This window comes from Leishmania infantum, chromosome 25 (assembly GCF_000002875.2).
Source record: "Leishmania infantum JPCM5 genome chromosome 25".
Taxonomy (NCBI): Eukaryota; Euglenozoa; class Kinetoplastea; order Trypanosomatida; family Trypanosomatidae; genus Leishmania; species Leishmania infantum.
In genome coordinates this window covers 308,950-320,671 of record NC_009409.2, presented here as the reverse complement: position 1 = coordinate 320,671, position 11,722 = coordinate 308,950, and the positions used below count along the sequence as shown (strand labels likewise).

General features: G+C 60.7%; 2 protein-coding genes across 2 annotated transcripts; both read right to left on the bottom strand.

Moving 5' to 3' along the window:
- Positions 1 to 420: 420 nt before the first annotated feature.
- LINJ_25_0890 (conserved hypothetical protein) lies at positions 421 to 3,747 on the bottom strand (the record flags this gene model as incomplete). Its single annotated transcript, XM_001466081.1, has 1 exon — positions 421 to 3,747. The coding sequence occupies one exon, from the start codon at positions 3,745 to 3,747 to the stop codon at positions 421 to 423; it is 3,327 nt and encodes a 1,108-aa protein (XP_001466118.1).
- Positions 3,748 to 4,543: 796 nt separating this feature from the next.
- LINJ_25_0880 (conserved hypothetical protein) lies at positions 4,544 to 7,966 on the bottom strand (the record flags this gene model as incomplete). Its single annotated transcript, XM_003392549.1, has 1 exon — positions 4,544 to 7,966. One exon carries the CDS (start codon positions 7,964 to 7,966, stop codon positions 4,544 to 4,546), a length of 3,423 nt encoding a protein of 1,140 aa, XP_003392597.1.
- Positions 7,967 to 11,722: the final 3,756 nt, after the last annotated feature.

Below are 11,722 nucleotides of genomic sequence, written 5' to 3'. Positions count from 1 at the left end.
CCTACGCGTGGGAGTCATGCTTACCTTGCCATCTGCCCTCCCCCATTCACGACTCATCTGGGCGATGGCTTCTCCCGCTGGCGGTATGTTGTGTGCAACGGCTTTGCTTCGTGCATTCAGCTTGTGTTGTTGTTGTTTGCGTCGAGTCTCCTCTTTCTGAGCCCCTCGCTCGCTTGAGAGAACGAGACGGCGGATGTGGGACCCGGAGAGATGATCCCGCGAGCGAAACAGGTGGACTGCGCGCGCTCCCACAAAGGTAATGTATGCCCCTTTCGCATGGCCCTCTGTCCAGTCGCCATGTCCTCAAGACCCGCACCACTACCACCCTGCATTGTGGAAGGCAAGTGTGCATTCAGTTGACTACCGATTCAGTTTAGCGCCTTCGAAGCAGCAACACACACACGCACACAGATGCCTCTATCAATATGCCTTTCTCGCAGCAGTCGCACCAGCCACCGCAGTAGAAGCGATGGTCACGTGATTGCGTTGGTGCTGCGTGTCGAGTCGGTCCAGGGCGATCTCCAGCTGATACAGCATTGCTCGCTCTTCATCGGTTAACAAAACTGTGTTGCTCGCCATGGCTGCCGCGTCCTCGTGGCTGGCGTGAGGCCCGGCAGAGGCGACACCGACCTTAGCAGCCGTCGAAGACGGCATGGTGCGCGGCGAGAGAGCGGCGAGCGATGAGCTGGCTGTTGTGCAGTCATCGGCACGGATCGCTCGTGCCGCGGGAGCTGCAGAGCTTGACGACCTCGCCGCGGCAGAATGAATGCGCGAAGGGTGCGTGACCGTGGAAGCTGGTGGGTCAACTGGGGAAAACGGCCTGGGCAGCTGAAGGCCATCAGCAAGGCGCGCACACGATAAGAGATCGACCGAGTTGGCCATCATCTGCCGCGGCTCGATCAAGTCACCGCCACGACCGCGTGCCTGGCGTCGGCGCAGCTCCGCATCGATGGAGTCACTGGTGGCATCCACTGGAGAAGATGATAATGCAAAGGCGGCGTGCGCTGCGCATGCGCCATTGGTGGGCTTTCGAGGCGATGGAGTGAGCTGCACACGCGGGTAGATGCGCGGGTAGTGGTCGCGCCAGCAGCTGTCTCGCCGTTGCGACGCTGCCGCAGCCTCCTGCTGTGCCTCCACCCACAGCTGATTGCCGTGCAACTGTGTCGCGTATGGGTGATGGGGGTGGGGCCCGTCGCGCGACGAGCGAGGCCGGCTCTCCTCCACCTCCCTTTCCCCTTTGTTCTGACCCCGCCGCTGCACCCGACTTGCGGGCGAGTTACCACGGCGCCCCGTTGCTGCCGCCACCCGCCGGCATGGTGAGAGCGGAGATGTTCGTTGTCCGGCAGATGGACAGAGGTGCAGTGAACTAGAATGACGGCTACTGCTGCTGCTGCCGCGGAGCTGTGAAACAACGTTGTTGCAGGACGGGGACAACAAAAGGCTGTCCGCCAACACACGGGAAGCCGAGACGCCGGTGGAGACCGACGTGCGAGATGGCATGGAGGGGGGCTCTTGGCACGTCTGTGTCATGCACCGAGCCTCAGCGCTGTCATCGTCTTCGCTTTCGGGCTGTGTGGGCCTCTGCACAGAACTGCGGTGCTGAGGCCGCGGGGGAGACAGGTTCACTTCCTCCAGTGGATACATGTACGCCTGCGACGGTGGCGGCACCAGCTCCCGCAGCAGTTGCGGACTGCGGGCAGTGTTTTTCACCGGCCGATACTGCTGCTGAAGGTGCTGGGAGCGCCCAGGCGCATTTTCGATCCGCTTGACGACACCGTCGCCATCGTCAACGTGCCCCGCATCCTCGTCGCGTCTTGCAGGCGAAGGGTGACGGCTGCAGCACACCAGCTTCACCGCCTCCAGGGTCGCCTGCAACAGCGCATACGCATCCACCCGGCCCTCGCGGTCAAACGACACACGCTGCAGATCAACCCCCTCTGCAGCCTCAGGCCACGCGTCGTCTGCCGTATCGACCGCTTCGTACGGCCCCACCGCACCGCAGCCGCGCCCACAAGTGCCCTTGCGAGCCGCCTCTTCCATCCAACCAAGCACCGCCTTCTTGACCCTGCGGATTTCGTCAGCAGTGAGATGTCGTCGTTGCGGCACCCACTTTGCGCGGGCGGGAGGCTCACGGGCGTAACGATACTGTACACGCACCCGGGGCTGACGAGACATCGACACAACACCTGACGCAGCGCGGCTGGCGGCTCCACCGTCCGCCCCGACGACGATGCAGGGTGCGCAGTCAATCAGCACTACATACTGCAGCATGCGCTGCAGTCGATCGCCCACCTCTCGTTCGTCGATGTAGCGGCGCGACACGATGGTGTGCACGGTTGCAGCGGCGGCTGTCGCGAGCGCCACACGCCGCGTCTCTACCGTCGAGCAGTGCTGAATATCGCCAGCGGCGTAGAGACGACAGAACAAGTGGAAGTCGGCGAGGTTTTCTGCGTCGACATGGATGAAGTACTCGCGGAACACCGCGCATGTGGGGCTGAGTATTCGATAGCGGTGCAGACAGGCAGCAAACTCGTGCAGTATGGGGCGCCACTGCAGCGCCCCGTAGCGTGAGGACAAGAAGGTCGCAGTGAGGTCAGCGACAGTGGTTGTTGTGGTGGCGTCGCGACCACCAGCGGTCGCTCTCCTGCCCAAAGCACTTGCCGCACTGTAGAACGGCATAATCGTCAGTGCCGTCGCCGCCGACTCTTGCTGCACCGCCACCTGTGTCACAAAGTCCTCGATCAGCTTCACCGCCCAGTGCGCCGTGCGCGGCGGCTGCGGATGCTTGCCCGCGGTGGATGTCGCTGGAGCTGTAATGCGCGAGGGAAACGATCGATACCGTTGCCGCTGGAGCTGTCGCTGTAGCTGACGCCGCGTCGCACTGCCGCGACTCCGTGGCCAATCATCTGCTGTGACGGTCACGGTTGCGTTCGACGATGGCGCCGCCGTCGACGACCGCGACTGCGTTGGCGAGAGCTGAGAGGCTTCGCACGCGGACGCGGATCGCTTCATCGCACTCGTTGAATGCCCATCACCAAGCCCCTGAACTGAAGACGAGCGCAATGCTTCTCCAGTCGTCACCGCCGATGTACTGGGTGCGCTCAGCTCATTCGATTCAGTGCACCCTTCCGTGGCGGCCCCACGCTGTGCGCTAGAGCCTACGGCGGGGTTGTCTAGCGCTGGGCCGCCGCTACCGCCGCCTCGCTTCACTCCGTGCAGCAGAGACCCGCCCTCGTGTGCACTGGGAAGAGGGTGGCCACGTGAGTCTGTGTAGCGCAGTTTGGAGAAGGGCACAGTCCTGACGGCAGTGCCAGAGCCACCAGTGGCTGGTGTGATAGAACTCGGCGCCAACACCGCCGCTGGGATGCTGCTCGCTGCGCCATAGAGGTGCTGCGCTGCTAGCTGTTGGTAACGATGTGAGGCAGCTGTGGACGGCGCTGCTGTGACTACCGAGGAAGACGGCGGCACCTCATCGGCATGGTAATGACGCCTGAGTGGGCTGCTGTGCGCGCTAGCGTCGCAAAGGCGATTCCACGGGATGTCACACAGCGGCAGTGATGTCTGAGGGTCATCCGCTGACGAAGAGCCCATGCCCCCAATCCGATTGCAAGCGTTGCTGGTTTGGTGTTGCAGTGCCGGGTAGGTGCCGAAGTCGTCGGCGGCCGAGTCGGTCGTCTTCTCTATGAGTTTCTGATCGTCACTGGCCGGCACAGGCACCACTCGCGGGCGGTAAGGCCCACTGAACATTGTGGGGTGGTGGGGCGGAGGGGTTGGGGAGAAGGCAGACAAGAAGGGAAATGACGTGGATGTGCGTGTGCCTGCGTGCGCTGGCTGCAGCGTCATCTATGAGTTGAGGAAGCCAAAAACAAGGCAAGAAAACGAACGGTGTACAGCACAGCGAGAGAGGAATGAAGAGGAGCGGAGGCCGGCTGTGCAAATGCGCGGCACCGTTGCGCACGCGTCTGCGGAGTCTGCTTGCTCTCTCGCGATCCTCTTCTCCGCGTCCCCCCCTCCTCTGGTTCCCAGCGCTGATAGAGGGGGCGACGGCGGAGCGCAAGACGGTGACCAACCTCAGGTGATCGAGAAGCCGCATGCCGGCCGTGATGGCCGGAGGTTCACTGCACCCCTGCTTTGCGGATGAGAGCAAGGGCGAGTCGAGAAACGTGCGGGTCTATGTGAGTACCTTCAGGCGCGCGCACACACACGCGCTGTAGAAAGAGGAGAAAGCAAAGTGGCAGCACACGAAAGCACGGAGACAGCGCGCACGTGCGGATCACCTTGTAGCCCACGCATCCGGACTGCTTGTGCACGGGCGACCACACATGCACGCAAACGCATGCCAGCGTTGAGGAGGTGGAAGGAGATGCGAGGCAGACAAGTATGACCCACACGTATGCACGTGCGTTTCTGGGTCTGCATGCTTGCGTGTTGTCCGTCTGCTTCGACTTGCCTCTCACATGATGGGTCACGCGCCTGCACGTACGCACGCAAGCGCACGATGCACGCTGTGATGCACGCCGGTGTAAGAGCGGGCTACTGCACGTCACGTGCGCGTTTCACCTCTCAGCAGCGTGTCTCGCAGCCGTGCGGTCTCTTGTTGGGACACCGTCAGCTGCAGTTGCAGGTGCGTCTTCACATAGCGCAAGTCCTCCAGCTCATTCCCCACGGACATCAGACGTGCACGAGCGAGACGCAGCTGCTTCGCCTGCGCAAGCTGTTGATGCTGCAGCTCCGCACATTGCGCCTGTAACTCGGACGCTTGTGCAGACGACTGGTGAGCGTGAACAAACTGCTTCGACTCGAGCGTGCGTACCAGATGTCGCAGCTTCGTTAGCTCCTGCTCCAACTCGATCAAAGGCTGTGCAGCCGCAGCGCCGGCGGTGGCACTGGCGGGCATAGTCGGTTTTGTGAGGGGGTTAGTGAGGCCGGAGCTCACGAGACCTTCATGACCTTGCAGAGGAGCAGGAAGATACGCATGCCCAGTACCAGCCACACGGCTGCTTTCAGCCGCTGGTGGCGAGAGCAGCGACTCGCCCGGGAGGCCCGGGTGCGCAGCACCACCGCTGCGGAGCTCGCGCGTCGCCTTGACACGCATCGCTGAATCGGCGGACTCCGTTCGAGAGGAGGGGAAGGCGTGGCATGCGTCAGTTCCCTGGTGGGGCGTGTGGGGCTGCTGGCTCACTGGGCCGTGCCCAGAGCAACACTCGGTGATGGAGGAGTTGGCGCCGGAGACGGCCGCGCCCTTTTTCGCTTGATGCGGTGCCTCTGCGCGCGGCTGCGGCAGGCGCGGTGGAGCATGCCAATCACACGAAGAGCTGAGTGCATCCGACTTAAACGCAGGCACGTGTGACGACGACAGCGCCGCTGCTTCTGCCCCGGTGATCGCCGGCGTCTTGCCGTGCGAGTGCCACTGCGCCGCCTTGAGAGACTCGATGAGGCTCTCGGGTGACGTCCAGCCCATTTCGCGCGCGCAAGCCATCACATTTTCAAGGCGACGATCAACGAAGCTGCCTGAGCAGCCCTTGCCGTCTGCGGCGGTCCGGTCAACAACCTCTGCGGTTTGCGGTGGCGAAAGTGCGGCGGCGGTCCCTCTTGCAGGACTCATCTTCAGCGCCGCCAGAAAGCGCTGCTTGGCGACCATGAGAGCTGTAAGAAGCGGCTGTTCCGCCTGCGCACGGAAGGCCGTTGCCGGCAGCGGTGCAGCGGACCTCTGCGCCAAGGGGGGAGGCAGCAGGGCTACCGCCGGTGTGGGAGTTGCAGCACCGCCGCATTTCGGCAATAGGTGGCGCTCATCTCGTTGGAAAGAGGTGGGGGTTAGCGTGACGCGATGTGAGGACGATAGCCGCGGTGGTCGTGGCGGCACCGGCGCCAAGGACGCGCTGACGTTGTCGGTAGAGGTACCACCTTGTGGAGAGCCGCTCTCCCCGCTTGGGGAGCGTGAATGGATGCCGTCGCCGTCGTCGTGGCTGCGGATGCTGGCTGTCGCGGACAGCGAAGACTCGCTGAACCGCTGCAAGGCACATCGCAGACCCTCAGCTTCCGCTTCCAACGCCGCCGGGTCTTCGAGCGCAGATGGGTACAGAGCGGAGTTGAGCCTGCTCATTGATAAAGCAGTGAGATCTGGGCGGCTCGCCAGCACGCTAGGGCGCTGCACGTTCTCGTCCCCTGAAGGAGACAGCAGTTGCTTGGCGCTACGCTGAGCGACGTAGCGACGGTGCTCAGATACAACGGAGCTGCTGCTCTCGCCGACGGAAGAAGTACCCTTCAAGAAAGGCACCTCGCTGGAGGCCATAATGCGCTCCTTTCGATCTGGTTGCAGGTGAGACCCTGCCGCGGCTTTAGCCTTCGAAGAGCCCTGCTTTGGGACAGGTGAAGCGCGGTGCATGTCCTCCGTTGGTTGGGCGGCAGCTGGGATGGTGCGAGCCGCCGCGGCCGGAGAGTGGCGATCACTCTCGCTGTCGTCTTCCTCACTGCCAGTGGCGCTGGAAGACGACGTGGGCGGTCGCCGCATCCCACCGCCTGCAGCGGCAGGTGCCGTCCATGGAGTTGGCGTCTTAGCAACTTCCACGTCGGCGCATACAGCTGGTTTTGCTGCCGCGAGTTGGCTGTGCGTACCAGTTTCTCCACCCCCAGCAGCAGCGACTCCCTTCCATCCACTCTCGTCCTTTATGCTCTTCACGCTGCGTCTGCCATCCTCTCCCGGTACTTTCTCACGCACCATGGCAGCAGCAGAAGCAGCCGTTGATGACGCAGCCACTGACGTTCGCGGAGGCCAAAACATGCGCGCTTCAGGGTCGCAAGCGTGGGCAACCTCGCGTGTCGTCTGGGCGAGGCTCGGCTCCCGCACGATCGCCTTCGCCACGGCCTCCACCTCGTCCCCGGTCAACTCGGCGCGGTGCTCATGGACGAGGTCGAGGATATAGCAAAACGTGATGTATGCAACCACGTCGGTTGATATGAACGACTCCGAAACCACTCGGCGCACAGCCGCGTATGCCGCATGAGAGGTTGACGTAGGTGTCGTGGCGGCAGCAGACCTGCTTGGGAGCGCGCCAGCGAAGGGCTCGAGACGACGACTGCACAAGGATGGCATCAGAGGCTCGGGAAGCGCACTCACAAACCGACAGAGCACCGCGCACCACATTGATGGTGTCACAGTGCTTCTGGAATTGACCGCAGAAGAAGAGCGCGCCGCAGCACCAACGGCAGCGCTGTGCGATGTGATCAGCGAGCGGCCCAGTTCGGCATATGACTTGAACAAGGTGCGAAACACAAGCGGCTCAGGCGCACCGTGCTCACCGTCGCTCCTGACCTCGTCACCTCGTCGTACTGCTGATGCTGCAGCAGGGTGGCGGACTCTCGCGCCAGTCGCTGCCGCCTTCCTCGCGCGCCGCAGCGCCTTCTTGTATCTCCGTGAGCTCACATAGGCGTATAGGAGCTGTGCGGTGCGGGTTTTCCACGCTGCCATCTGTTCTGCACTCAGCGCAGGTGGCCTGCCAGCATTACTGGCTCTACCCTGACGCTCTCCCGCTGCACTGCTGCACCATTCCCAGGCAAGCTCCTGCAGCAGCACCGGGACTCCATCCTGGTAAGCAGTTTCCACCGTCACCACCTCTTTGTACATGTGACGGTGGTGTCGCCTCTGTTCATGCTGCCGTCGCAACGCTTTTTGCACGTCGATGCAAGCCCGAAGCAGAGGACGCCGTGGAGGCTGTGACGCAGTTGCCGGACCGTTCCTACCCGTCGGCGCGGAAGCAATGCTGCGTACCAGCGCTATCTCTGTAGTCGTTTCCGCACTGCGTCTGAGATGGCTGAGATCGTGCGACAGGCGCAGCGCCGCACGCTCGTAGGCGACCACTGCATCCAACGGTGCGCCGGCGTACGTGGACAACTGCGTGGCGGCACCTGTCGCAGCCGCAGTATCGTGGGCATCCGTGCAGAAAGTGCGTGACGTGTGGCACCCCATGCACGACTAAGACAGACACACACGTGTGTCTGTGTGTCTGTCTGTGTGTGTGGGGGGGGGGTGACGACTATTACCTTCCTTCTACGCGATACCGAAGCCTGGGAGCCGTGTCTCACCGTCTCTCGAACTTTTTTTCGTTCTTGTTGTTCTCGTCTCTTCGCCTCCGCGTTATCTATACGCATATGCGTTCACGCGCAGACGTCAGGATGCGCCTGTCAACGTATCAGCGCGTGCGTGCAGGACGAACAACGTCGTCAGATTGTTTCGTTGTGGTTTCTGGTCGCGCGGTTACTTCGCCGGGAGGCGCACAGAGCGCATGCTATAAAAGTCACCTGCCGCTCCACGCACCTTTTTATTCTATTTATTTCTCGCTGTGTGCCCCACCCCGTCTCTTCCTCATACAGAAGTATACGCGACTGCGTAGGCGTATGGGTGCGGCTTCCGTGGAGGGGCGGAGCGAGCGGAGCAGAGAGCCCAACAAAAAGGGAAAGAATGTACACACTCCAGACGAAACCGTAGAGCCTGACCCAAGACAATGGATACGGTGACGAGGAAGAAGAGGACAGGCGTAGGTGCGACGGTTGGTGCATGCGATAAGCAGACTTCATCGACTCATCAACCGGGTACATATCTATGCCATCACCGTTGCCTCAAGCAACGAAGCCGTTGTACAATGGCGGCAGACTGCGGGTAACGGAAGAATGGAGAGGGGGACAGGGTGGGGCGCAACAATTACACACATGCAGGCACCGCCAAACGTGCGAGGCACCACGTGGGCTTCCCTTGCCGTGGTCCTCTTGCTCACTCACGCACCTCCTTGCGTTGATTGTTGTTCTCTTTTCTGTCCTTCATGCCTTGTGCGTGCCGCTGCTGTTTCCTCTGTCGGTGATGGCTTCATGGTTGGCTGGCTTGGCTTGTGAGCGTGTTCTCCGTCTACCTCGATCTGGAGCAGTCACCTCTGACGCTCTCGACCACACGGAAGTACATAAAAGAAAAAATAACAATAATACGACAGCGACAGCCAGTGAGGTGAGAGCGTGAAGGTTGCACGAGATCCGACGTTGGTGCTCGTGTGCGTGCTCATGCAGAGTCCACGTCCTTCCAGCGCGTATACATGCGTGCGGGATGCAAGATCCTTGGTCGCGCAAGCACACACTCACACATGCGCCCACGCTTAGTGAACAGCAGCGCACAGGTCTAGGGAAAGAGAGACAGACCGGAAGAAAGGCCCCTCCTATGCAGAGGCGAGACAACGTAAAACGTGACGATGTGCGCGTAGCAGACACGGAAGAGGGACGGTGGTGGTAGTGGGAAGAGGGAATGGGGAGGCGGCGAGCAGAGGGGCTGAGCGCAGACCGCCGCCGAGAGGGAGGCCGACAAGAGAGACGGAAAGCACCAAAAAAAAAAGGAAAAGCATCGACTAGGGAGCGGGTGAAGAGATCAGCGAGACACACGCACACATGCACACACAAGAGCAACGGAGGCCCGCAGGGGATGGGTAGGGGAGAGATGGAGAAAGAGATCAGGAAAAACCGGCAAGGAGACATCAACCTCAGGTTGGCAGACACACATGCAGACATACAACACACAGTCCAAGCACACACGGTGGCACACAAAAGAAGAAGGGGAAAAGATAGGAATGCCAACGTGCGAGAAGAGGACCGCTCAAGGGCATGCAGGTGCACACGTCTGCGTGCGGATCACTTTCAAGAGGGAGGGGGATGGGGAGCAGCAGCTGCGTAGTCGTGCATGCATCGATCACTTTTCACGTTGCTGTCCCTCAGCCGCCGCTCCCTCATCGCTTTTTTGTTTCGGCACACAATACATCTTCGGCCTTTCCTTCGCTCTGTACTCTCCTTGTGCGCGTGCGTGAAGGCGTACGTGGTGAGTGTACAAAAAGCCAACGAGTGGAAGAGAGGAGCGAGGAGGGGGAGGGGGGAGGACGAGGGACAAGGAGCGAGGGCCATAATAACAGAGCACCCATCAGGAAGAAGAGAAGGGGGAGGGGGAGCACACGAGACCACACAGGCGCAGGAAACAGCAAAGAACATTGAAGAACAAGAGAGGCGATGACCATGACAGTACATGTGAGGTGTGAGGCAGCAGATGAGAATGTGGCTCATATACCGCATCACCGCCATAAAGAAGGAGGGACAAGTGAGATGACGATACAACGTAGGTCCTACACAATAAACTTAGGCGCGCGCACACGCATACATGTATGTATATCGGCATCTACACGCGTCGTCAACCTCTTTCCACGGAGAGGTAGACGTGAGCAGAGAAAAGACAATGAAGAACAAAGGGCGGGGGGGGAGAGAAGGGCAAAAGACGGGCACACAACACTTGCACACACTCGCCTGGAACGATACGGCGCATACGTAAAGGGCAATAACTCATGAGGCGACATGCATAGGCCAGGCCAACGTGCAGAGAGAGAGAGAGAGAGAGAGACGGAGACAGACTCACGCAAACTCATGCACGAACAGGGCGAGAAAGCGGCATCAGAGAGGAGGCGCACAGGGTTGATGGTGATAAGAGGAGCCATGTGAAGACACTGGTGGAGTGGAAGGTGTGTGTGTGTGTGTGTGTGTATAGGAAGTGCGAAGAACAGAAGGGTTCCTTTTCGTGCCGCAACAGAGGTGCGCACACGCATACACATATACATGCACGCATTGGTGCAAGCGTGCGGTAAAATGAATGCGTGTGTGTGTGTGCGCCTGCCGGTGCGAGTGTTGGCTTTGCTTCGAGGGAGGAGGGGAGGGAGGACGTATATGCCCTCGTACATCGCTCGTGCACAGCAACGTACTCCCTCTCTTTTTTCCTCTCGCCCTTCCCCAAGCCCTGTCCAGGCCGGGGTGGGGTGGGGTGCTATGCTACCAAACACATAAGTCGATGACGAAAAAAACAGAACCAAACAGAACATACACAAATGATAATAATAAGGCGCTAAGCTAGGCAGGTCACCGTCCCACTTACTCTGCGTCCTTCGCTTTCGTCCCGCTCACATCACCGCTCGCCACCTACTCCGAGCGGGGGCACCGTCTCCTTTCTTCCTCGCCTACACCCGCCGTGCTCCCTTGCCGCCTTACCTTCGCCTTTTCCAGTCCCTCCGAACTGCACTCCTGCGGCAGGGGAACCCCGACACAGAGACGAATGCATTACATCCACATACCTTCATGCCCAGAGACACGCGTGAGACGACTACTTCACCGCCCGCTTGAGCGGCGCGGGAGGGAGCACTAAGACAGCAGAGGAGGTTGCAGCTTCGCAGTTCGTCTGTCGCGCTGCCGAGAGAACAGCACACAAGCGCTTACGAGCCACACCAGAGAGAAAACAGCGCACCTGGCAATATAATCACGGAAATGAAAGTATTAACGCGAAAAAAAAAACAGCAACGCATAAACGGCACGAGTGACATACACACGCCCATGCGCACCAAAAGAGACGCTTTTCGATTCTTTGGTCGCGCGCCTGTTCCTCTGAGATAGAGCATCAGCCTGGGCCTCACTCCACCACGCCGGTCACAGGCCCCCATCACGCGGGGCGAGGAAGTTTCAGGCACGCTGTGTTACAGCGATGTGCCGACTCAGTCATCTGCGCACGGCATCCGCCCCACACTCTGCCAACCCACCTGCTGGGCAGGGCGGCATCACAGCCGCTCCCAGTCAGGCCGGTCGCCACCTGGTGCACACACACCTCGAGGGTGGCGCTCAGGCTGCATCCACCAGTGGGCAGTGCGAGGGCCGGGTGAGA